This window comes from Eleutherodactylus coqui, chromosome 5 (genome assembly GCF_035609145.1).
Source record: "Eleutherodactylus coqui strain aEleCoq1 chromosome 5, aEleCoq1.hap1, whole genome shotgun sequence".
NCBI classification, from domain to species: domain Eukaryota; kingdom Metazoa; phylum Chordata; class Amphibia; order Anura; family Eleutherodactylidae; genus Eleutherodactylus; species Eleutherodactylus coqui.
Window position 1 is genome coordinate 258,468,499 of NC_089841.1, and position 27,837 is coordinate 258,496,335.

General features: G+C 47.0%; 2 protein-coding genes across 2 annotated transcripts in view; one reads left to right on the plus strand and one right to left on the minus strand.

Moving 5' to 3' along the window:
* The window catches only part of LOC136627108 (uncharacterized), a 248,845-nt gene extending 221,884 nt beyond the window's left edge, over window positions 1–26,961 (minus strand). The window contains exon 1 of the mRNA XM_066602045.1: window positions 26,931–26,961. The gene's annotated coding sequence lies outside the window, so the exon portion shown is untranslated. The remainder of the gene's footprint in view (window positions 1–26,930) is intronic.
* LINGO3 (leucine rich repeat and Ig domain containing 3) lies at window positions 21,530–23,404 on the plus strand. The gene has a single exon (XM_066602044.1). The coding sequence runs from the start codon at window positions 21,548–21,550 to the stop codon at window positions 23,363–23,365; it is 1,818 nt and encodes a 605-aa protein (XP_066458141.1). The 5' UTR covers window positions 21,530–21,547; the 3' UTR covers window positions 23,366–23,404.
* Window positions 26,962–27,837: the final 876 nt, after the last annotated feature.

Below are 27,837 nucleotides of genomic sequence, written 5' to 3' on the forward strand. Positions count from 1 at the left end.
AAATGGGTCAGTCATGGGCCTGATGGTGGGCTCCTCTGAGCACAAGATGGCATTGTTTGCAGACGACCTCCTCCTGTTCCTGTCGAACCCTAGAGTGGGACTGCCGGTAGTGATGAAGGAGTTTGAGAGTTACGAGCGGGTGAGCAATTTTAAAGTCAATTTCCAGAAATCAGAGATACTAAATGTGACCCTCCCCCAGAATGAGGTTAGGGAACTCTCGGATTCCTTTCCCTTTAAGTGGAGATCTTCGTCCATTAGGTATTGGGGGATCAACTCCCGGCGGATCCCGCACGGATCTTTGAGCTAAACTTTGTGCCCTACCTGAACAATCTCAGGTCAGATCTGAGCAGATGGAGCCCGTTATATGTGTCATGGACAGGGTGGGTCAATGCTGTAAAGATGGACTCCCTCCTGAAATTCTTGTACCTCTGTCAGACCCTCCTGGTACCCTTGGACTGGCAATATCTCCTCAGAATCCGCTCCCTAATCATTAATTTTGTCTGAATGGGGTGCAGATCTCGACTTAACTTTAAACTGCTCACACGGGCTAAGAAAGAGGGAGGACTAGGTCTCCCAGATTTCTTGTTTTACTACAAATTTTGCCTTGCAAACTTCGTCCTTACCCTAATGCAGGGTAGGACCACTAAACTATGGGTAGAAATGGAGCATGAGTCAGACTCTAGGATAGTACAGGGGGCCTCTTGGATCCCAAGACAGTTCCTAGGGGACCTTTAGGCTCTCTCAACATTCCTGCTGGGGGTCCTCAAGATCTGGGGGCATGCGCCCGAGACTTGGTCTGGTGTCTATACTGGGCCCCCTCACCCCGTTGGTGGCCAACCCACAGTTCTCGGCAGAAAGACATAATGCTTCTATATTGTCCCTCCCTGGCTCTCTGATCCCTAGAGTCAGAGATGTCGCAAACCAATCCGGGATGAAGTCCCTAAGGGAGATTTACGGGGACTCGAGTCCCCCTCCGGGAGCTTGGATGAGGTACCTTCAGGTGAGGGGCTACGTGGAGTCCTTGACACCCGGGGGTTGTGGAGGTAGACAGCTGACGCCATTTGAATCCCTATGCATGTCACCAACACCCACTGAATATGGGATCTCAGCTATTTACAGAATGTTGCTGGACAGTGAGACGGGGGATATACTACCTAGCTATATGGGCCAGTGGGAGTCGGAGATGGGAGGAAGTCGCTCCAGAGCGGAATGGCAAAGGGCCTTTCTACTGTACCACAAAAGCTCTAGATTCGGTAGGTTACAGGAGCAGAACTTTAAAATCCTATCCCACTGGTTTTGGACCCCGTCGAGGCTGCAACAAATAGACGACCGGATTCCCTCAGAATGTTGGAGGTGCCAAAACGGTCCTGGTTCAATGTCACACATCTGGTGGGATTGCCCCCCCCCCATCAGAAATCTATGGAGCAGTGTGGAGATACTGTATAACGCCATGACCAGGTCGACAGTGTCTATAGCAGCTGAGATGGCCCTTCTCCTGATACTCCCCGGGTCTATTGCCAAGATTAAGGCAGATTTATTGCGGCTAGTTATACTGGCAGTGAGGATGTCTGTCCCTGGCTTGTGGAGATCTATCTTTCCTCCATCAAGAATCATATGGACAGAGAAGTTTGATTTGCTCATGCGATACGAAGAGGAAGGGTCTGTGAATGAGCAGGAGCGGATTGGCACCTATGACCTATGGAGCCCCTGGATTTCGATGAGAGCCTCAGGTTCTTTTAAGTCTTGGCTGGAGTCTGGCAGACTGAACCCTTAAAGGGGCATCGGCAATACCGAGCAAGGTCATCCTAATTCCCTAGATCCTTCTTTCCTTATTCCCCGTTTCCCCAGTTTCTCCTTCCCCCCCCCCCCCCTTTACCTTGTTAAATAGTCCTATATTCTTTCTTTTTTATATATGTTTTATTTATTTATTTTTTTACTTAGATGCAGAAAATATTTATTTGCCAGTCACAATGTTACGATGTTAGGACGGACGGGATCCAAACAAGGATCACGGACAGTCTTTCTGATTGTTGTACTGTATCGAGGCTGTTTATTTGAAAATGTTTAATAAAATTGATTGAACATAAAGAAGAAATACAACACTGTAGCAACACAGAAAAATAGAAAAAGGGTGACTGGTAGGACCTATAAGAAAAATAAGAGGCAAGTGGAATGACCATCACTTCCCCTGAAGCTTGTGAAGGCCGGTAGCTTAAGTCAATACTCCCAACCGAGCTGACTAAAGAAAAGTGGTAATGAGGCTGCATCTACTGAAACAGCTAGGTTGGCAGATAGACACTGGCGCACATAAGTGGTTTAGTAGGGTGTAGCGTCTAGTCCTCCTGTCTCATACACACATCATTAAAACACATGCAGTCAGTTAAATGCAAGCGGACCTTTTACTTTACATTACTTTCACCCGACTCATAACCTCAATAAAATCTGGGCAGAGGGAGTGAATAACCAGCAGGGACACAGTGGAGAATTTTAGAAGTAGTCATCTCGCCTGCAGGGGTGCTCACGCTGGTCTGCTCAGGAACGTCTATTGGCTCACTCAGCAGCATTGGCGGCTCCTCCCTTGGGCAGTCTCCAGCATTCTGCTGTTGCTCCATGATGGGGGTGACCCCCCTACTTTTCCCACAGCCACAGCGGGAACTGAGTGGCAGGAAAGTTTTGTGGGTTCTGTGAAGGTAGAGGAAAAAGAAGCCTGGGCGCCATCTTGGGTATCCATATTGTCCTCTACATTTTCTGTGCATATCAAGCAATTCCACTTTGTCTAGTAAAAACACACGATTATTCCTCAAATGATAACGTATCCGGGATATACAGTATAAGAATGAACCTTAAAGTCCTTTTGTTGCTCTGCATTCTTGCAGGTGACTCAGCCTTGTCTCTCTTGCTTTCCCAGAGGGCTGGAACGGGAAACAATTTGACTACCCGTATAAACTCAGGCATGGACACACTCTTCTTTGTGTCTGTAAAATGTCAGAGGCACTTCTTCTTTATTTTGTAGTGAAGGTGCAGAGAAATTATCCTGTTTGTGACGCCATAACTCTGCCCTGCACGGGCACTGACAAGACAATGGCACGAGACAGACATATATTGGTGGGCCATTATTGGTGGGCCTCACTAACTCTGGACCAATACACAAATACCTCTGCTGCTTTCTTCAGTATCCTAGGATGTCATTCATCTGGACCTGGAAACTTGAATTCATTTAGGTTAGCTATGGTACATCAGCTGATGGTACATCTACTTTGTAAGATAAAACACTGACCACTAATCCTAATGCTAGTCTGATACTACCTGATCTATGAAGAAACCTTTGCAGCTGTCAACTTACTGAAATAACCGACAGGAGTACATTGAGAGGTGACGCCTATATTTAGATAACACAGAACACAATAGTCACAGCTCACCTCCTCCTCCCTGCATACTGACCACAGAGCCTAATCTGATATTTCTTGATCTGTAGAGGAAGCTTTGCAGCAGTCATCTTACTCACATCACAGGTAGTATTACATTGAGAGGTGAAACCTATATGCAGATAACACAGGACCACCATTCACAGCAGCCATCTCACTGACATCACAGACAGGATTACATTGAGAGGTGAAACCTATATGTAGATAACACAGGACCCACCAGTCACAATAGTCCCAGGTCACCTCCTCCCCCTTGCTGCACACTGACCACTAATCCTAATACTAGTCTGATACTTCCTGATCTGTAGAGAAAGCTTTACAGCAGCCATCTCACTGACATCATAGACAGGAATACACTGAGGGGTGACACCTATATGTAGATAACACAGAACCCACCAGTCACAATAGTCACAGCTCACCTCCTCCTCCTCCCTGCATACTGACCACAGAACCTAATACGAGTCTGATATTTATTGATCTGTAGAGAATGCTTTGCAGCAGTCATCTTATATCACAGGCAGGTTTACCTGACATCATAGACAAGATTACACTGAGAGGTGACACCTATATGTAGATAACACAGGACCCACCAGTCACAATATGTGATATCACAACTCAACTCCTCCCTGCATAGACAGGAATTCACTGAGAGGTGACACCTATAAGTAGATAACACAGGACCCACCAGTCACAATACGTGATATCACAGCTCACCTCCTCCTCCTCCCTGCATGCTGACCACTAATCCTAATCTGATACTACTAGAGATGAGCGAGTATACTCGCTAAGGCACATTACTCGAGCGAGTAGTGCCTTAGCCTAGTATCTCTCTGCTCGTCTCTAAAGATTCGGGGGCCGGCGCCGGTGACAGGTAAGTTGCGGCGGGGGGGGGGGGGGGGAGAGGGAGAGAGAGAGATCTCCCATCCGTTCCTCCCCGCTCTCCCCCGCCGCTCCCTGCCCCCCGCCGGCCCCCGAATCTTTAGAGACGAGCGGGGAGATACTCGAGTAGTTAGCCTTAGCGAGTATACTCGCTCATCTCTAGATACTACCTGATCTATAAAGAAAGCTTTGCAGTCGTCATATTACTGAAAGCACAGGCAGGATTACATTGAGAGGTGACACCTAACTGTAGTTAACACAGAACCCACCATTCACAGTAGGTGATATCACAGCTTATCTCCTACCACTCCCTGCGTACTGACCACTAATCCTAATACTAGTCCGATACTTCTCTTACTGTAGAGAATGCTTTGTAACTGTTATCTCATTGACATCACAGGCAGCATTACAGTGAGAGGTGCCACCTATACGTAGATAACACAGAACCCACCAGCCACAATAGTCACAGCTCACCTCCTTCTTCTTCCTGCATACTGACCACTAATCCTAATACTAGTCTGATACTTCCTGATGTTTAGAGAAAGTTTAGCATCAGTCATCTCACTGACATCACAGGCAGGATTACACTGAGAGGTGACACCTATATGTAGGTAACACAGGACCACCAGTCACAATATGTGATATCACAACTCACCTCCTCTCCTCCCTGCATGCTGACCTCTAATCCTAATGCTAGTATGATACTACCTGATCTGTAAAGAAAGCTTTGCAGCCGTCATTTTACTGAAATTACAGGCAGGATTACATTGAGAGGTGACACCTATATGTAGATAACACAGAACCCACCATTCACAGCTCACCTACTCCTCCTCTCTGCACACTGACCACAGAGCCTAATACTAGTCTAATACTTGCTGATCTGTAGAGAAAGCTTTGTAGTAGTCATCTCACTGACATCGCAGGCAGGATTACACTGAGAGGTGGCACCTATATGTAGATGGAACAGGATCCACCATTCTCAATAATCACAGCTCACCTCCTTCTCCTCCCTGCACACTGACCACAGAGCCTAATACTAGTCAGATATTTCTTGATCTATAGAGAAAGCTTTGTAGCAGTTATCTCACTCATATCACAGGCAGTATTAGATTGAGAGGTGTATACTATATGTAGATAACACAGAACTCCCCATTCACAATAGGTTATGTCACAGCTCACCTCCTCCTTCTACCTGCACACTGACCACTAATCCTAATATTAGTCTGATACTTCTTGTTCTGTACAGAAAGCCTTGTAGAGAAAGCTTTGTCAACTGTCAGTGTAATCACAGACAGGATTACACTGAGAGGTGACACCTATATATAGATAACACAGAACTCACAATAGCCACAGCTCACCTCCTCCTCCTCACTGCTCACTGACCACTAATCCTAATACTAGTCTGATACTTTCTAATCTGTAGAGAAAGCTTTGCAGCAGCCGTCCCACTGACATCACAGGCAGGATTACACTGAGAGGTGACACCTATATGTAGATAACACAGGAACCATCATTCGCAATAGTCACAGCTGCTCCTCCCTGCATGCTAACCACTAATCCTAATACTAGTCTGATACTTTCTGGTTTGTAGAGAAAGCTTTGCAGTAGCCATCCCACTGACATCACAGGCAGGAGTACATTGACCACAGAGCCTAATACTAGTCTAATATTTCTTGATCTGTAGAGAAAGTTTTGCAGCAGTCATCTCAGGCAAGATGGCTGTCCTCCACATTCATGTACAGACAATATGGGCGCTCCCACAGTCACGTACAGACAAGATGGCTGCCCCCATTGTCATGTACAGACAGGATGGTCGCCCACATAGTTATATACAGACAAGATGGTCGCTCTTATAGTCATGTACAGATAAAATGGTCACCCCCATACTAATGTACAGACAAGACGTCTGCCCCTATAGTCATGTACAGACCAGATGGCCGCCTCCATATTCATGTAGAGACAAGATGGCTGCCGCCATATTCACGTACACACAAAATGGTCACCCCCATAGTTATGCCCAGACAAGATGTTTGCCCCCACAGTCATGTGCAGACAAGATGGTTGCCTCCATAGTCATGTACAGACAAGATGGCTGCTCTTATAGTCATGTACAGGCAAGCTAGTCAACCCAATAGTCATGTATAGACAAGATGGTTGCCCCCATAGTCATATACAGCCAAGATGATTGCCTCCATAGTCATGCACAGACAAGATGATTGCCTCCATAGTCATGCACAGACAAGATGCTTGCCCCCATGGTCATGCACGTTCAAGATGGTTGCCCCCACAGTCATTTACAGGCAAGATGGTTGCCCCCACAGTCATAAACAGACGAATTGGTCACCCGACAGTCATGTATAGACAAAATAGCCGTCCTCCACAGTCATGTACAGACAAGATGGCCACTCCCACAGTCATGTACAGACAAGATGGCTGCTCCTATAGTCATGTACAGATAAGCTGGTCACCCCCATAGTCATGTATAGACAAGATGGTTGCCCCCATAGTCATGTACAGATAAGAAGTCCAGCTTTATAGTCATGTACAGACAAGATGGCTGGCCTTATAGTCATGTACAGACAGGATGGCTATCCTCATTGTAATGTGCAGATGTGATGGCTGCCCTAATAGTCATGTACAGACAAGATGGTCGCTGCCATAGTCATGTACAGACAGGATGGCTATCCCCATAGTCATATGCAGACATGATGGCTGCCCTTATAGTCATGTACAGACTGCATTGTTGCCCCCATAGTCATGCACAGACAAGTTGATTGCCCCCATAGTCATGCACAGACAAGATGGTTGCCCCATAGTCATGCACAGGCAAGATAGTTGCCCCCACAGTCATGTACAGACAAGATAGTTGCCTCATAGTCATGCACAAACAAGATGGTTGCCCCCCACAGTCATGCACAGACAAGATGGTTTCCCGCCGCAGTCATGAACAAACAAAATGGTCAGCCCCGACAGTCATGTATAGACAAGATGGCCATCCTCCACAGTCATGTACAGACATGATGGCCGCTCCCAGTCATGTACAGACAAGATGGCTGCTCTTATAGTCATGTACAGATAAGATGGTCACCCCCATAGTCATGTATAGACAAGATGGTGACTCCCATAGTCATGTATAGACAAGATGGTTGCCCCCATAGTCATGTACATACAAGATGGCCAGCCTTATAGTCATGTATAGACTGGATGGCCACCCCCATATTCATGTAGAGACAAGATGGCTGCCACCATATTCATGTACAGACAAAATGGTTGCCCCCATAGTTATGCCCAGACAAGATGTTTGCCCCCACAGTCATGTACAGACAAGATGGTTGCTCCCATAGTCATGAACAGACCAAATGGCTGCCTCATCCCCATAGTCATGTATAGACAAGATGGTTGCCCCCATAGTCATGTACAGACAAAATGGCCAGCCTTATAGTCATGTACAGACAAGATGTCTGCCCATATAGTCATGTACAGACAGGATGGCTATCCTCATAGTCATGTGCAGACATAATGGCTGCCCTAATAGTCATGTACAGGCAAGATGGTTTCCCCCATTGTCATGTATAGACAAGATGGTTGCCCCCATAGTCATGTACATACAAGATGACCAGCCTTATAGTCATGTATAGACTGGATGGCCACCCCCATATTTATGTAGAGACAAGATGGCTGCCACCATATTTATGTACAAACAAAATGGTCGCCCCCATAGTTATGCCCAGACAAGATGTTTGCCCCCACAGTCATGTACAGACAAGATGGTTGCTCCCATAGTCATGAACAGACCAAATAGCTGCCTCATCCCCATAGTCATGTATAGACAAGATGGTTGCCCCCATAGTCATGTACAGACAAGATGGCCAGCCTTATAGTCATGTACAGACAAGATGGCTGCCCATATAATCATGTACAGACAGGATGGCTATCCTCATAGTCATGTGCAGACATGATGGCTGCCCTTATAGTCATGTACAGACAGCATTGTTGCCCCATAGTCATGCACAGACAAGATGATTGCCCCCATAGTCATGCACAGACAAGATGGTTGCCCCCATAGTCATGCACAGGCAAGATGGTTGCCCCCACAGTCATGTACAGACTAGATCGTTGCCCTCAAAGTCATACACAGACAAGACAGTTGCCTCCACAGTCATACACAAACAAGATGATTGTCCCTACAATCATGTAAAGACAAGATGATTGCCCCCACAGTCATGTGCAGACAACAAAATTAAGAATTCTACAATCAGAAAAATAAAATAAGATTAGAAAAATGGAAAATGTTTCACTATCTGGTTGTTATTCATAAAAAATGTTTGCAGAAGTATTCAGAACTTTACGGACGACAGACGCTTCTGAACTAATTTATAATAACTCCATTTTTTTTCTTGTGTTAATCTTTTGCTGTGTGATCATCTACCTGTGAATGGCCGATATTTAGGTTAGGAAATATACTGCCCATGAATCTCTTAGTAGCCGTGTGTTCAGAAGTGATAGATTGAGTAGATTAAAGACACCGGATACAAATCTTGGGGGTTTGAGAGGTGCTCACACAGCAGCCTGATGAATTTGCTCCTGCAGATTATATCTCCCGGATTTATATGTAACATAATATTGCAGATTTTCAGACATTAGACCAGATTAGGCAGAAGCAACAGATGTCATTTCTGAAGCTGGAAAATTCTTGTTTTTCCTCTCTTACTAAAAGCATTAACCCATAAAACTTCACATCAGGCTTGGTTTATAGACATTAAATTCTGTGCTATATAAATCATTAGTAGGGAAAGTGGCAAGTAGAAGCTGGCATACAGGAGAAGCACAGAGAAGCTAGGAGTGGCATGGAGAAGCTAGGAGAAGCACAGAGAAGCCAGAAGTGCAGAGAAGCTAGGAGAAGCAAGGAGAAGAATGGAGAAGCTAGGAGAAGTACGGAGAAGCACGGAGAAGCTAGGAGAAGCTCTATTCTGTTGGGTTATCACTAGAGATGAGCGAACGTGTTCTTCCGAGCTTGATATTCGTGCGAATATTAGGGTGTTCGGGATGTTCGTTATTCGTAACGAACACCATGCGGTGTTCGGGTTACTTTCACTTCCTTCCCTGAGACGTTAGCGCGCTTTTCTGGCCAATTGAAAGACAGGGAAGGCATTACAACTTCCCCCTGTGACGTTCAAGCCCTATACCACCCCCCTGCAGTGAGTGGCTGGGAAGATCAGGTGTCCGCCGAATATAAAAGTCGGCCCCTCCCGCGGCTCGCCTCAGATGCCGTGTGAGTTAGATGAGGGACAGTGCTGTTTGTACCGGAGCTGCTGTAGGGAAAGAATTGGTAGTTAGTGTAGGCTTCAAGACCCCTCAAAGGTCCTTATTAGGGCCACTGATAGCAGTGTGTTGGCTGCTGTTAGCAGTGGCAATTTTTTTTTTCTCAAAATCGCCTCTGCAGAGCGTTGCACCCGGCATTAGGGACAGAAGTGCTGCATAGGCAGGGAGAGTGTTAGGAGTGAGTGTAGCCTTCAAGAACCTCAACGGTCCTTTCTAGGGCCATATTTAACCGTGTGCAGTACTGTCCAGGCTGCTGTTGGCTGTGCTGCATTTTTTTTTACTTCTCAAAATCGCCTCTGCAGAGCATTGCACCCTCCATTGATACTGCAGGGAAAGAATTGTGTAGGCAGGGCCACAACACAGTTATTATTCATTGAATATACGCAGTGCTGCCTTTTTGTGCAAAAAAACGGAAAATATTTCTATTTGTCCTGCCTCTGTCCGTCCTAAGGGCGGTGGACACGTGTCGGCTGCGTGTGCAACCTTTAAAAATCAGACGCACCCAGCTACGTTTTACTCCTGGCTTCGCCATTTGCTTTCCTTAATTGGGAAAAAAAATACCTGCTCTGCCACAGTTAATAACTCTGCTACCCTCACGTTCTGTGACACATTAGCAGGAAAACAGCACAGTTATTAAACTTCTCATGTTCATTGAATATACGCAGTGCTGCCTTTTGGTGCAAAAAAACGGAAAATAATTCTATTTGTCCTGCCTCTGTCCGTCCTAAGGGCGGTGGACACGTGTCGGCTGCGTGTGCAACCTTTAAAAATCAGACGCACCCAGCTACGGTTTACTGCTGGCTTCGCCATTTGCTTTCCTTAATTGGGAAAAAAAATACCTGCTCTGCCACAGTTAATAACTCTGCTACCCTCACGTTCTGTGACACATTAGCAGGAAAACAGCATAGTTATTAAACTTCTCATGTTCATTGAATATACGCAGTGCTGCCTTTTGGTGCAAAAAAACGGAAAATAATTCTATTTGTCCTGCCTCTGTCCGTCCTAAGGGCGGTGGACACGTGTCGGCTGCGTGTGCAACCTTTAAAAATCATACGCACCCAGCTACGGTTTACTGCTGGCTTCGCCATTTGCTTTCCTTAATTGGGAAAAAAAATACCTGCTCTGCCACAGTTAATAACTCTGCTACCCTCACGTTCTGTGACACATTAGCAGGAAAACAGCACAGTTATTAAACTTAGATTATTCATTCACTAGAGGCAGTGGGGCCTTTCGTTTTCAAAAAAGGGAAAAAATTATATTTGGCCTGCAGTCTTGCGCCAATTTATTAGCTGCCTGTGAAATCAAATCACTGGTAATACAGCATGCTGAGGGGTAGGGGTAGGCCTAGAGGACGTGGACGCGGCCGAGGACGCGGAGGGCCAAGTCAGGGTGTGGGCACAGGCCGAGCTCCTGATCCAGGTGTGTCGCAGCCGACTGCTGCGCGATTAGGAGAGAGGCACGTTTCTGGCGTCCCCACATTCATCGCCCAATTAATGGGTCCACGCGGGAGACGGTTATTAGAAAATGAGCAGTGTGAGCAGGTCCTGTCCTGGATGGCAGAAAGTGCTTCGAGCAACCTATCGTCAACCCGCAGTTCTGCGCCGTCCACTGCTGCAAATCCGAATCCTCTGTCTGCTGCTCCTCCTTCCTCCCAGCCTCCTCACTCCACTACAATGACACCTGCTCAGGAGCGGGAACACTCCCAGGAACTGTTCTCGGGCCCCTGCTTAGATTGGGCAGCAGCGGTTCCTCTCCCACCAGAGGAGTTTATCGTCATTGATGCCCAACCATTCGAAAGTTCCCGGGGTCCGGGGGAAGAGGCTGGGGACTTCCGCCAACTGTCTCAACAACTTTCTGTGGGTGAGGAGGACGATGACGATCAGACACAGTTGTCTTGCAGTGAGGTAGTAGTAAGGGCAGTAAGTCCGAGGGAGCAGCGCACAGAGGATTCGGAGGAAGAGCAGCAGGACGATGAGGTGACTGACCCCACCTGGTGTGCAACTCTTACTCAGGAGGACAGGTCTTCAGAGGGGGAGTCAAGGGCATCAGCAGGGCAGGTTGCAAGAGGCAGTGCGGTGGCCAGGGGTAGAGGCAGGGCCAGACCGAATAATCCACCAACTGTTTCCCAAAGCGCCCCCTCGCGCCATGCCACCCTGCAGAGGCCGAGGTGCTCTAAGGTCTGGCAATTTTTCACAGAGAAGCCTGACGACCGACGAACAGTGGTGTGCAACCTTTGTCGCGCAAAGCTCAGCCGGGGAGCCAACACCAACAGCCTCACCACCACCACCATGCGCAGACATATGATGGCCAAGCACCCCGCAAGGTGGGACGAAGGCCGTTCAGCGCCTCCGGTTTGCACCCCTGCCTCTCCCCCTGTGCCCCAACCTGCCACTGAGATGCAACTGCCCTCTCAGGACACAGGCACTACCCTCTCCTGGCCTGCACCCACACCCTCACCTCCGCTGTCCTTGGCCCCATCCAGCAGTGTAGTTCAGCGCACCGTCCAGCCGTCGCTTGCGCAACTGTTGGAGCGCAAGCGCAAGTACGCCGCCACGCACCCGCACGCTCAAACGTTAACCGTCCGCATAGCAAAATTCATCAGCCTTGAGATGCTGCCGTATAGGGTTGTGGAAACGGAGTCCTTCAAAAGTATCATGGAGGCGGCGGCCCCGCGCTACTCAGTTCCCAGTCGCCACTACTTTTCCCGATGTGCCGTCCCAGCCCTGCACGACCACGTCTCCCGCAACATTGTACGCGCCCTCACCAACGCGGTTACTGCCACGGTCCACTTAACTACGGACACGTGGACAAGCACAGGCGGGCAGGGCCACTACATCTCCCTGACGGCACATTGGGTGAATTTAGTGGAGGCTGGGACAGAGTCAGAGCCCGGGACCGCTCACGTCCTACCCACCCCCAGAATTGCGGGCCCCAGCTCGGTGGTGGTATCTGCGGAGGTGTATGCTTCCTCCACTAAAGCACCCTCCTCCTCCTCCTCTGTCTCGCAATCAAGATGTGTTAGCAGCAGCATGTCGCCAGCAGTCGGTGTCGCGCGGTGTGGCAGCACAGCGGTGGGCAAGCGTCAGCAGGCCGTGCTGAAACTACTCAGCTTAGGCGATAAGAGGCACACGGCCCAAGAACTGCTGCAGGGTCTGACACAGCAGACCGACCGCTGGCTTGCGCCGCTGAGCCTCCAACCGGGCATGGTCGTGTGTGACAACGGCCGTAACCTGGTGGCGGCTCTGCAGCTCGGCAGCCTCACGCACGTGCCATGCCTGGCCCACGTCTTTAATTTGGTGGTTCAGCGCTTTCTGAAAAGCTACCCACGCTTGTCAGACCTGCTCGTAAAGGCGCGCCGGCTCTGCGCACATTTCCGCAAGTCCCACACGGACGCTGCCACCCTGCGCACCCTGCAACATCACTTTAAGCTGCCAGTGCACCGACTGCTGTGCGACGTGCCCACACGGTGGAACTCTACGCTCCACATGTTGGCCAGGCTCTATGAACAGCGTAGAGCTATAGTCGAATACCAACTCCAACATGGGCGGCGCAGTGGGAGTCAGCCTCCTCAATTCCTTTCAGAAGAGTGGGCCTGGTTGGCAGACATCTGCCATGTCCTTGGTAATTTTGAGGAGTCTACCCAGGTGGTGAGCGGCGATGCTACAATCATTAGCGTCACCATTCCTCTGCTATGCATCTTGAGAAATTCCCTGCAAACAATAAAGGCAGCTGCTTTGCGCTCGGAAACGGGGGCGGGGGAAGACAGTATGCCGCTGGATAGTCAGGGCACCCTCCTGTCTATTTCTCAGCGCGTACAGGAGGAGGAGGAGGAGCATGAGGAGGATGAGGAGGAGGGGGAAGAGACAGCTTGGCCCGCTGCTGACGGTACACCGGCTGATTGCCTGTCATCCTTTCAGCGTGTATGGCCTGAGGAGGAGGAGGAGGAGGAGGAGGATCCTGAAAGTGATCTTCCTAGTGAAGACAGCCATGTGTTGCGTACAGGTACCCTGGCACACATGGCTGACTTCATGTTAGGATGCCTTTCTCGTGACCCTCGCGTTGCACGCATTCTGGCCACGACGGATTACTGGGTGTACACACTGCTCGATCCACGGTATAAGGAGAACCTGCCCACTCTGATTCCCGAAGAGGAAAGCGGTTCGAGAGTGTTGCTATACCACAGGACCCTTGCGGACAAGCTGATGGTAAAATTCCCAGCCGACAGCGATAGTGGCAGAAGGCGCAGCACCGAGGGCAAGGTAGCAGGGGATGTGCGTAGATCGAGCAGCATGTACATCCCAGGCAGTGCAACAGTCTTTAAGGGCCTGGCCAGCTTTATGGCTCCCCACCAAGACTGTGTCACCGCTCCCCAGTCACGGCTGAGTCGGCGGGAGCACTGTAAAAGGATGGTGAGGGAGTACGTAGCGGATCGCACGACCATCCTCGGTGACGCCTCTGCCCCCTACAACTACTGGGTGTCGAAGCTGGACACGTGGCCTGAACTAGCGCTGTATGCCCTGGAGGTGCTTGCTTGTCCTGCGGCTAGCGTCTTGTCGGAGAGGGTGTTTAGTGCGGCTGGGGGAATCATCACAGATAAGCGTAGCCGCTTGTCAACCGACAGTGCCGACAGGCTTACACTCATCAAGATGAACAAAGCCTGGATTTCCCCAGACTTCTGTTCTCCACCAGCGGACAGCAGCGATACGTAAGCAATACGTAGGCTGCACCCGCGGATGGAAGCTACGTTCTCTCTCACCATCCAAAACGGAGACATTTCTGCTTCATCAATCTGTGTCTAATATTCCTCCTCCTCCTCCTGCTCCTCCTCCTGAAACCTCACGTAATCACGCTGAACGGGCAATTTTTCTTAGGGCCACAAGGCTCACTCAAATAATTTTTCTGAACAATTTTTATAAGTTTCAATGCGCTTAAAAGCGTTGGAACTTTAACTTGAACCAATTTTTCGTTACACTGGGCTGCCTCCAGGCCTAGTTACCACTTAAGCCACATTAACCAAAGCGATTCACCTGCCATCTTGGTTGGGCATGGCCAATTTTTACTGAGGTACATTAGTACTGTTGGTACACCAAATTTTTGGGGCCCTCACTTACAGTGTAATCATAGCAATTTGTATGTTCTTCGCCTGCACTCATGGTACAGAAAGGTGTGTGGGGTTGGCCTACACTTTAGCTACATAAATGTAACTTGGGCCTTGGCTATACTAAGGCTACTGAAATGGAACTAAGACTGCGCTCCCGCTATACTGCTGCTTCGGAATTGTTACTGGGGCCTGTCTTGAGTGCTACTATTGCTGACATGGAACGAAGACTGCGCTCCCGCTATACTGCTGCTTCGGAATTGTTACTGGGGCCTGTCTTGAGTGCTACTATTGCTGACATGGAACGAAGACTGCGCTCCCGCTATACTGCTGCTTCGGAATTGTTACTGGGGCCTGTCTTGAGTGCTACTATTGCTGACATGGAACGAAGACTGCGCTCCCGCTATACTGCTGCTTCGGAATTGTTACTGGGGCCTGTCTTGATTGCTACTATTGCTGACATGGAACGAAGACTGCGCTCCCGCTATACTGCTGCTTCGGAATTGTTACTGGGGCCTGTCTTGAGTGCTACTATTGCTGACATGGAACGAAGACTGCGCTCCCGCTATACTGCTGCTTCGGAATTGTTACTGGGGCCTGTCTTGAGTGCTACTATTGCTGACTGGAACGAAGACTGCGCTCCTCCTATAATGCTGCTAGTGATATGTTAGTGGGGCCTGTCCTAATGCTACGGCTGAAATGTTACGAATTCTGGGCTCTGCCTATACCGCTGCTAATGGTATGTCTCTGGGGTGTGGAAACAGAGGCTTCCCAAAGACATGATGGCGGCGAGGCCATTTCCCACCAACGCGGTTACTGTAAAGGTGCATATAACCACGGACACGTGGAGAGGACACGTAGTGCCTCAAAAACATCCCCCTCCTCCTCCAACAGGGAAAACATTCTTGGCAAATGTCTTTGCATTGGTTCGTCTGGTGGCAGTCCAAGAATTTCACCTTTACCGACACAACAAGAGAGCCCCCACACCATCCCCCCGCCACGGCCCACTTAATCCTGGCCGCATTCCGAAAACCAACAAAATACAACCGTGCTACTAGGTCCGCAGTCACCACCACATTACCACCAACGCGGTTACTGTTAAGGTACATATTACCAGTCTGACTGGGGCATGCAGACACCTTGACAGAATGAATAGTGTGTGGCACATAGGTTCCCCATTGCTATGCCTACGTGTGCAGCTCCTGATGGCGGTGGCACAGGATTCTATTTCTCATTGCTTCTGTACAGCATTGTGGGCTATCGCCCCGCCCCTTTTAAAGAGGGGCGCTGCCGAGCCATGGCAACCCTCTGCAGTGTGTGCCTGCGGTTCCTCCTCATGGCAGACGCACTTCTAAATAGACATGAGTGTGGCGTGGCATGAGGGCAGCTGAATGCTGCGCAGGGACACTTTGGTGTGCGCTGTGGGGGGGAGGGGGGGCGGTTGGTCAGCATGTAACCCAGGAGAAGTGGCAGCGGAGTGTCATCCAGGCAGTGATTGTGCTTTGTTGTAGCTAGTGTGGTGCTTAGCAAAGGTATGCCATGCTAATGAGGGCTTTTCAGAAGTAAAAGTTGTTGGGAGGGGGGGGGGGCCCACTCTTGCCGGTATTGTGGCTTAATAGTGGGACCTGTGAACTTGAGATGCAGCCCAACATGTAGCCCCTCGCCTGCCCTATCCGTTTCTGTGTCATTCCCATCACTTTCTTGAATTGCCCAGATTTTCACACATGAAAACCTTAGCGAGCATCGGCGAAATACAAAGATGCTCTGGTCGCCCATTGACTTCAATGGGGTTCGTTATTCGAAACGAACCCTCGAACATCGCGGGAAGTTCGTTCCGAATAACGAACACCCGAACATTTTGGTGTTCGCTCATCTCTAGTTATCACTTTTATGACACAAGCTTGTTGGTTTGATAAATAACTTGCTGATACACTCCTGACTCGGGGGCCGACGTAGCCGCTGATTTGAACTCACCACACTGGTAACAAATTTGTCTTAGGGCTAAATGAGGGAGCGAAGTCTACGGGACTGTGAGATTTTTACCTTGCAGTGGGATATGAACTTTTCCACAGGAAATCCCCAGGTTGCTACCCCAAAAGTTGTCTCTGTCAACAATGTCTGATGTCTGGATGGACAACAGACACCAATTCATAGGATCAATGCAGCAAACGGCAATTGTAGTGGGTGAGGCAGCAGCCGGGGTGGGTTTGTTTCCAATGGTATACAGGCTGAAGGTCCGGACTGGCAACAAACTGGAGGACATAGAAGCAAGAGGCAAAACAGGAAAAGTGCAGCTTCACAAAGCTCAAGAACAGCAAGTTGCTGAGTCCAGCAATGAGGTTGTCATGTTGTTACTATTGCCATACAGACATGTTATCTCTTTCAGGTAGTTGAGGCACCTTAATATACTGTTATATCCAGGTACATGCCTGAGCTCTACCTTATAGTTACTGCCTTCTGTGCTGCAATCAGACCCGTAAATATACAATATAGTGGCAGATGTAAGTTATGGAACATATACACATATAATAAAGTTCTTAACCCCTTAACGACCGAGCCATAGTGTTTTTACGTCCTCCCGAAGTGGGCTTTATTCTCTGAGGACGTAAAAACACGCCTCCTGCAGAGAATAAAGCCCCTCGGGCTCTGGACGTGACAGCTCCATGCTGTCGGTGTCCGCAGGTAGCCGACAGCATGGAGCTGTCATCCCGGGCTGCGGGGACACCCCCCCCCCCCCCCCGGCATTGCGATCGGCGCTATCCAGTGGCGCCGATCGCAAAAAAGTAAATAAAAGTTTGAAAAAAGTTAAAGATTCCGCTGCCCAGATGGATTGGATCCATCCGGGCAGCTGAAATTATTTACCGAGGTCCGGCACCCTGCTCCCCGCTCTCCTGGTCCTCCGGGTCCCGAACCCGGCGTTCTGCGCATGCGCGCCAGGCGGCATTACGTCAGCCGCATGCGCAGAAGGCCTGGCGGCCAGGGAATTTTGAAAATCTCCTGGCTCCCGGCTCCTGTAGGTAGCCAGGAGGCAGGAGATGTCAGCGGGGACCGCGGTGAGCAGTCCCCGGTACCGCAATCGCCGTTATACAATGGATAACGGCGATCGCGGAAAAGTTGAGAAAAGAGTAAAAAAAAGAAAAGCTTCACCTCCCCTCATGGATCGGATCCATGAGGGAAGGTGAAAATACTCACCCCCCCTTCCTCCGTGTCCTCCGGCCGGTGTCGGGACCATCCGCTGGCTTCTGCGATGTGCCGATGTGGCGCGCATGCGCAGAAGGCCGGCGAGCCCGGCAAATTCAAAATCTCCCTGCACCCGGCTGTCACAGATAGCCGAGTGCAGGGAAATATGACTGGGGACCGCTGTATGTGGTTTCCAGTCATATGATCACCGTTATCCATCAGATAACGGTGATCATATAAAGTTAAAAAGTAAAAAAAAAAAAAAAAAGTTAAAAAGTTAAAGTTTCATCTCCCCTTACGGATCGTATCCGTAAGGGGGGATGAAATTACATACCCAAGGTCCCGGATTTGTTCCCTGGTGGGATGTTGATCTGTGGACCTTACCCCAGCCCGTCAGCAAGATGGCGGACGCATGCGCAAAAGTGAAAGATTGCCCAAGAAATTAAAAATTTCCCTGCTGCTGGCTACCAAAGGTAGCCAAGAGCCTGGAGATGTCACGGGGAGCCGCGGTATGCGGTTACTGGTCAAGTGATCACCGTTATCCAATGCATAATGGCGATCACGTAAAAGTTCTTTAAAAAGTGGAAGTTTCATCTCCCCTCACCGATGCGATCTGCATGCACTTGATCAGCGGTAATCCACGGATCAATCGCATGCATTGGATTACACAATTCCCCCCAATTAGCGGGTCGAAATTGCGTAATCCACTCGCAGAAAACAGAACACAGCATGTTATATTTTACCACGGATATCAGCGACCTAGAGCCCCTTGTGCTCTATGACCGCAGATATACCTGCAGCCCATATGCAAACGCATTATGAACGGGCTGCGGGTACCAGGGTCATCTCTAAGCGACGGCGCAGGAAATATAAACAAAAAACGGTGTACTGCGCATGACCGCCTGTGTGAGTAGGCAGTAATGCGCAGTACATTACGCGGCCGTACGCAGGGTCACAGCCGGGCTCACAGCTGGGATCCACTGCGGGCCTCCGTAAGCAGATTCTGCATACGGCCGTGAGAGCCTGGCATTATTTAGATCGCTACCTGTAATCCGTAATTTACAAGAAGCCCCGGGAACGCTCGCCTTCATGCAGTTCCAGGAGCAGCTTGTTGAGCGCCTTCTATGTGAGACCGCTGCACCGCAGTAAGATTACAAAAGCCTCACAGCTCCACTTTTTACACCCCATCCCCGCCGCTGAGGTCACGGAATACCCCCAAAAAAGCGAGAGAGGGGGTGGGGGATACCTGGTTTTCTTGCCCCATGTGCCCATCCCAACCAGCCTCCCTAATTAACCCTGTCTTTGGACATAAAACACAGTTTATATTATTACTTTTATCTAATACTTAGGGAATGCCAAAAAATGGGGATGCGGGGGGGGGGGGGGGGTAGTATTTTTAGGAAGTCAATTTATTTTCCGTATAAGTGGGCAATGGGGCCTGGAATTTATTCAGTTGTACCCTGAAATCCAGCGGGCATTCCCTCCATTATGGGCCTAGCCATGTGTCCTGTAAGTAGTTTAGGGCCACAATGGGTATGTTTCTGAACACGGGACAAACAGGGCTATCCATTTTGGGGTGAACGTCTTCATTCCTATGTACACCGTACAAAAAAAACCTGTTTTTAAATTGACACAATTGCCCAAAAAATGAAAATCATAATTTTTTCCTTCTGCTTGGCTTAGATTCATTCAAAAACTGTGAAGTCAAAAAAGTTATCGTACCCCTAGATAAATTTGTTAAGGGGTCTACTTTTCAAAATGGGGTCACTTGTGGGGGTTCTCCATCGTTTTAGTCACTCAAGGGCTCTACAAGTGGGCAATGGGGACTAAATCTCCTTCAAGCAAAATTTCTGTTCCGAAAGCCACCGGTTGCTCCTTTCATTTTGGGCCCCATTGTGCATACAGACGTAATACTAGGGCCACAATGGGTATGTTTCTGAGCACGGGACTAACAGGGGTATCCATTTTGGGGTGCAAGTCTTCATTTATATGTGTGCTGTGCAAAAAAAACTGCTTTTAAAATGACAGAATTACCAAAAAAATGAAAATCATAATTTTTTTCCTTCTGCCTGACTTAGATTCATTCAAAAACTATGAAGTCAAAAAAGTCATCGTACCCTTAGATAAATTCGTTAAGGGGTCTACTTTTCAAAATCCGATCACTTGTGGGGGTTCTCCATCGTTTTGGTCACTCAATGGCTCTACAAGTGTGCAATAGGGCCTAAATCTCCTTCAAGCAAAATTTCTGTTCCGAAAGCCACCGATTGCTCCTTTCATTTTGGGCCCCATTGTGCATACAGACGTAATACTAGGGCCACAATAGGTATGTTTCTGAGCACGGGACAAACAGGCGTATCCATTCTGGGGTGCAAATCCTCATTTCCATGTGTATTATAGAAAAAAGTCCTGTCTTTAAAATGACATATTTGCAAAAATATGAAATTTCAGTTTTTCTCTTCTAAATTGCATTGACTCCTGAAAAAAAACTGTGGGAAAAAAATACTAATGACACCCCTCAGTGAATACGTTAAGGGGTGTAGTTTTTAAAATGGGGTCACTTGTGGGGGTATCTATCATTTTGACTCCTATGAGCCTTTCTAATCTTGGCTTGGTGTAGGAAAACAAAGTGTTCCTCAAAATGCTGAAAAGTAATGTTAAATTTGTACGTCTCCTAAATGGTTAAAAAAAAAACGAAAGTTTTTCCAATATGCGCCCAAAATAAAGTAAACGAATGGAAATATATATCTTAGCAAAAATTTCTATATTATGTTTGCACATATTTGAGATATTGCAGTTGGAAATGTGAAAAAATGACGATTTTTTCAAAATTTTCCCAATTTTGGCACTTTTAATAAATAAACACAAATTCTATCGGTCTTTTTTTTCCGCCTAAATGAAGTACAACATGTGGCGAAAAAACAATGTCAGAATCGCTTGGATATGCAAAACCTTTCTGGTGTTTTTCCATGTTAAAGTGACACGTCAGATTTGCAAAATTTGGCCTGGTCATTAAGGCGCAAACAGGCTTGGTCACTAAGGGGTTAAAAAAGAAAAACCTTAGGGTGGACACCCACTTGCGTCTTTTTTGTAAGTTTTTTTCACGCGATATCGCTGCTATTTTTTTAACGCAATTGTCAATGGGACTTTCTAATGTTAAAAACGCATTACAAATTTGTGCTTTGTGATTTTTGTGCGATGCGTTTTTAACAGTAGAAAGTCCCATTGACAATCGCGTTAAAGAAACGCAGCGATGTCGTGTGAATAAAACGCGCAAGAAAAACGTAAGTGAGTGTCCACCCTTATAGAAACACAACTGCTTGAAATAAAATCTATCGTGATATATACCATATAAAACCCCTGTAGACATGTGGCCTCCCCATCACCATAACAGCATGCTACTTGAGAACCTTGTGATGAGACATGGCTCGTTTCTATAGGGTTAGGTTACACTGTTTGCAATTCTTTTTGCTTAAGCTATATTACACAATCTGGAAATATCTCCACCTCGAAGCTGAACGGCCGCATGATGTAAAATGTGCTGTGCTTTAGAATATTTAATGTAACTCATCATTTGTTAATGCAACACTTTTATTTCTGTTTCTAATTTCTAGGTGTCTGACAAAATGGTAGCCCCTGTGATTATATGATGCCTAGTAAAATGGCATCATGCTGGCTCTCCATCTTAGTTTTCCACCTTCTGCTACTATATTCAGAAAGAAGGACTTTGGGATGCCCTGCCCGCTGTGATTGCGCACCTCAGATCCGGTCAGTCATCTGTCACCGCAAACGCCTCACTTCTATCCCAGAAGGGATTCCGTCTGAAACAAAACTCTTAGACCTCAGTAAGAACCGCATCCGCTGCCTGAATCCCGGAGAACTGTCCTCATACCCTCAGCTGGAAGAGATAGATCTAAGTGAGAATATTATCTCAGTAATAGAGCCGGGAGCTTTTGCCAACCTCGTTTATCTGCAAACCCTTAAACTGAAAGGCAACCAGCTGAAACTTATTCCAACCGGAGTGTTCAGCAAGCTGAGCAATCTGACAGTCCTAGATATTAGTGAAAACAAAATCGTCATTCTCTTAGACTTTATGTTTCAAGACCTTCGTAATTTGAAAAGCCTCGAAGTTGGGGATAATGAACTGTTGTATATTTCACAGAAAGCCTTTTCTGGATTAGTAGGCCTAGAACAACTGACAATTGAAAAATGTAATCTAACCTCTATATCTCCTGATTCACTTTCCTATTTGCAAGGCCTTGAAGTCCTGAAAATACGTCACTTGGGCATCAGTTCATTAGAGGAACAGAATTTTCATAAGCTTTACAACCTCAAACAACTAGAAATTGATTGCTGGCCTTTTTTAGAAGAAGTCTGCCCAACCGCTTTCCAGGGACTAAATCTAACTTCCCTTTCCATCACCTATACCAATCTCACCTCAGTGCCAGCAGCTGCTCTAAGGAGTCTTACATACCTAGAATATCTAAATCTTTCCTACAATCCCATTCGGATCATTCAGCGAGGTTCCTTCAGAGACCTCATCAGGCTGAGGGAGCTTCACATGGTCGGGGCGTCTCTCGCTGTTGTGGAATCACAATCTTTTCATGGCTTGAGACAGATTCGTCTGCTGAATGTTTCCAATAATCTGCTTTCCACTCTGGAGGAGAGTACTTTCCAGTCAGTCAATACTCTAGAGACACTGCGAGTGGATGCCAACCCCCTCGCTTGTGACTGCCGTTTGCTATGGATTTTGCAAAGAAGGAAAACCCTTAATTTTGATGGTCACCAGCCTGTATGTGCTTCTCCTACTGAAATCCAAGGCAATGCATTGTGCGACTTCCCAGATTCAATACTTTTTGAATACTTTACCTGCCAAAAACCCAAAATAAGGGACAGGAAGCTACAACACATCACAGCTCACGAAGGACAGCCTGTGTCATTTCACTGCCGGGCTGATGGGGAGCCTGTTCCACTTATTGTCTGGGTCTCACCGCAGAGAAGGATGATTACTAGTAGGAGTGTTGGAAGATCTACTGTGCTGCCAGAGGGTACCCTTGAGATAAGGTATGCTCAGGTTCAAGACAGTGGTACATATATCTGTATTGCTACTAACGCAGGAGGAAATGATACTTACTTTGCTACACTGACTGTAAAAGGTGATAACTCACCGTACGCGAACAGAACGCTGTATCTTGCAGAATACAATGATACCTACCACAATGACACTCATGTTTTCTTGAAGTTTACTCTGGACCTGAAAACAATCTTGGTATCAACAGCCATGGGATGCATTACCTTTTTGGGTGTAGTTCTATTTTGCTTTCTCCTACTATTTGTATGGAGCAGAGGAAGAGGACAACACAAAAATAACTTCTCAGTTGAGTACTCCTTCCGCAAGGTTGATGGGCCTGCCTCTGCGGCAGGACAAGGTGGAGCTAGAAAGTTTAATATGAAAATGATATGAAATTAATGAGTGATATCTGATGGACTAGACACTGTGATATTTTGCCCATTACACATAGTGAGTTGAAAGGAGTGCCTCATTAATGGGCTTGGATAGCATCTTCACCTATGCCATCATTCTTCTTCCATTAGAATAAACAACAAGGGCTATTTGTCGGCTCTTGCCAAGGGAGTTGCCCCACCAGCTACACTCGGCTATTTTTTTTTAAATATAGCAGGGTTGATTTGATATCTAAATGTCAGCATTCCAGAAGTCGGGTGCCTCTCCTGTAAGGTGCGATGAAGCGAGGAGCAATGACTTTCAATCACTTTTAAAGAGATAGTTATATTATGCCAAGTTCCAGAACGGTACAAAGTAAATTTAATTTGGGTAAGGAGCCTACATTTTTCAAGGAATATACAATAATGCAGGGTCAACATAAACAGCCTTAAAAATTGAAAATTGATTTACTAATAATGACACCATCCCAGCACATAAAAAGTAGAACACTAAGATCTATAAACAACATAAGAGTGTAAATCTAAAGAACAATGAAGAACATTGGGGAAACGTCTCAGATTTCTCAGGAATTATCAGACATTATATTATAATTGCTTTTGTTCCCCATCGGAGTATTATTGTACACAGATTAGACATATTTGGTTAATTTGAGGCTTTTCACGTGGTCAATTGAGATAACTATGGAAAAATATTAAGTTGTTAACAAGACTTTCTTAAAATCACAGAAAAGGCCATACTTACTGATACAAAGATACAATGGCAACTCCGAGCAGTATGTAAAGGCAGAATGTTATATGAGGGAGGGCGGGTGCCAAATACTGATGGAAAGCCGCATACACACCTCCCATATGTTTGGTGGGGGATGGTGGATTAGTATTATATTTGCAGATAGATAAGAACTTTATAGGGTGCCAGACCCATTGATATATGTAGTGTACTATGGAGGCTTACACCCTACTAGTGATGCCCATACTATGAAATCAGACAGGCTGTTCTGCACATTATCTGGCGAATACCCCTGGCTCCCGCAACATCTCAAGACAAACTGCAAGCTGGAAAAATTATGAATATGAGGTATTTTGCCCAACTTGTGTGTCCCTACATTAACATTACTAACTACAACACAAGCAACAATTGCGTGCAGGGCTGGGTGTAATCTTAGTGCACGGACGGGCGGGTGCTTATGGTTATTGATCTCAGTAAAAGAAATAAAATAATCTTGTAGATATGAAACCTTTTAATGGTAGAGAAGTGATGTCACAGCAAGTGTTTGAGGCTACTTAGGCCTCTTCATCAGAGTTTATGTAACACATCAGTATTTTGAACCTACACCCTTCATCCATGCAGCATTGTGGCTTTGTATGCTGCTGGGAATTGCTGTTTATTGCTAATTAAGGCCCTTTTGGGTTCCAGTGGGAATATGATCAATTATCGTTCATTGTAAATGCTGCCCAACTGGGTTTGTTGGCTTCTTGTTTGTCGTTCAGTTTGTGCATGCAGAAAGTGAACGAGGGGTCGGACATGTAAACAGGCAGTATCATTTATGAACGACTGCCTGTTTACTGTGAATAGAGGCGGGTGGGCTGGAACGATCCCCGATCCGCGCCGCCTCCAATCACTGGAAATGATTGAGGAGCAATCTATTGGGCATCTGCGCCCCGCAGGTTGTCTCGTGTAACAGGATCTTTAGTACCTTTCTACAAGTTAGTGCAGCCTTTTCTAAGATTTCACATTAACAAAAACATGTTTAATATACAAAATCCAAATGAAAGGCCCTGTGATTAATCAAGTAATGCTTAAAATCAACAATTAAGGAGATGATGTTAGGAGTTGGATCTCTAAGATTAATTATTGTCATTGAACAAAATGTAACAAAAGCTGAATTTTCATTATGTTTTTAAAGCACCATTAATTCCAAAGCGCTACACATATGAAAAGGGTTTCAGTACGTAACAAAACAAGAAACTATAAACATGACGAAATGAGTGATAGTCTAATACTAAGGTTACATCTGCAAGTGAAGGTGATCACATTGCAACTTACTATTTGCTGCGACTCGGCAGACGCAAGGAATCTAGCAGGTTTGAACTTCATGAGATGTCAGGTCACAGTCCTGTAAGTCGCAATGCAACTAATAATAATAAGCTTTATTTGTATAGCGCCAACATATTCCGCAGCGCTTACATAGACAGGGGATACAGAAAGACAAAAGTACAAACATTACAGAACCACGGTTACATAGTAATCAATTGATGGAAACAATAGGGGTGAGGGTCCTGCTCCAACGAGCTTACATACTACAAGTTATGGGGGGGATACAGAAGGTAAATGGGCTGGAGATGTGCGCGGTATGGTGAGGTGGAGAGTGAGGGATGCTATACACATAGACAATGGTCAGACATTTAGCCGTGTGACGGCAGAAACAGTATGACTGCAGGAGCGGTTTATGATGGCTAGCAGGGATTGCAGACAGTAGGTCAGGGAGCATGTTATCAGGCGGAGTACAGAGGGATTTGTTTAGGGAATTCGGTATGCCTCCCTGAAGAGGTGCATTTTTAGAGCACGCCTGAAGTTCTGTGAGTCCTGGATGCCCAGGTAGCCTTTGGTAGTGCGTTCCAGAGGACCGGTGCTGCTCTGGAGAAGTCTTGGAGGCGGGAATGAGAAGTTCGAATTAAAGGGGCGCTCAGCCTGGTTTCGTTAGCAGAGCGGAGAGCCCGGGCTGGTTGATGGATTTAGATGAGGGGGGCGATATAGGGGAGCGCTGCACTGTGGAGGGCTTTGTGGATGAAGGTGGCGAGTTTAAATTGAATTCTGTATTTAACGGGCAGCCAGTGCAGTGACCGGCACAGGGCAGAGGCGTCCGAGTAGCGGCTGGACAGGAAGATAAGCCTGGCTGCCGCATTCAGGATGGATTGGAGAGGGTAGAGTCTGGTGCAGGTGAGGCCGATCAGCAACGAGTTGCAATAATCGACTGCAACTATATTCACTTTCATTACATGCAATGCAGGCAGTCAGAGCAACACTGCGATCTGTGGCCCTGCAACATGTGTCACAGCCGGGTGGGCATCGTTATTTCTGATGACAAAATCCATAATCTATCCTTTTATCTATGTTCACAAATCATGGAAACCCATTTAATGCAAGTTTAGAGGGTTTATAAAAATCCTGATTACATGTTGCATAAAATTTAAGGTGTAATACATTCTGATAAACATCATATCTGCCTACCTGCACATACTAGATTGCATTTATTCACTATAGACCTAGCTCATATGTGCACAGTCAATTAGAGTGATGGAAGTCCAGTACATAACCCAGAACCAGAACTGAGCTCATAACATAAATACAGCACCAGAACTGAGCTCAGTAAATAGTAGCTTAGTAAATAATACAGTGAGTGCTAGAAAAAAGCTCAGTATATATACAGCACCAGAACCAAGCTCAGTACATAAACACAGCCCCCAGAACTAAACTCAGCCATGACATCAACTACATTATTCATGTAAATACTATAAATGATACAGAACTAGCGTCTTTGATCCAGAATGAGTATTGTATCACTTACCTCAATTACCAAAGAGCACCTCAGCAGTGTAACAATGTTTCGGACCTTCATCTGGCTATAGTCCAGGAGCTTCGCCAGGAAAATTCTAGCAGTATGCTGTATATACATCTATATTATGTACAGTGTGTGTAGAGCCTCCTCAGACACCTAAGGTCCAAAATGTTGCTACATTGTTGGTCCATGTGAATTAATACAGATGTGTTGAGCATTGAGGACTGCAGTGCTGTATTTGTATGTATGTCCTTCTTTGGCAGTGAAGATAGGAATTGGCAGCCAGTACTCAAAAAACTCCTGGCCTCAGTGGTGATGCTTACATATATGGTGCAGCAGATTTCACCTGTGTGGGATGTTTAACTCCCCAGAAAACACACCCTTGCCCTGCTGCATCTTCCAGCTCTCTGAACCAGCCCAAGAGTTCTTGAGAGGCGGCATGCCCTAAGCTGGTTCTTTATTTCACAGCATATCAGTGCTGGTGCCACATTACCTCTACTTACCAGGTGGCGCTGCCTAAGGCGAGAGGGTCTAACAGTATTGGGGAGACGCACCCTGCGGAACACACGGCTACCGTCTTCATGAGTAACTCAACAAAGTGCTGTCAGACAGGCAGCTTAACATCTCCACAATAATGCAATGGAAGCGTTGGCTTTAACTACATCGTCTTTCTGTACCATACCTGGTGTAAACCCTACAATGCAACTAAAGGCGCAAGCATAGAATGCTGGGAAAATTTACTCTGAAATCTTCAGAATTAAGGCCTCCTGTCCACGGACGTTGCGGAATATCGCAGTCAGTTATCTGCCTTGAGCCTATCTGACAGATAGGCTCACCGTGGAGAATCACAGCATGCCGCGATTTGAATCCCGCGAGCGAAGAATCACTATGATTCTCCGCTGGTGGATGTCGCGGC

What these genes read in the sequence shown, in the direction of transcription:
- LINGO3 (XM_066602044.1), top strand. Translation starts at nt 21,548, where the DNA reads ATGATGCCTAGTAAAATGGCATCATGCTGGCTCTCCATCTTAGTTTTC.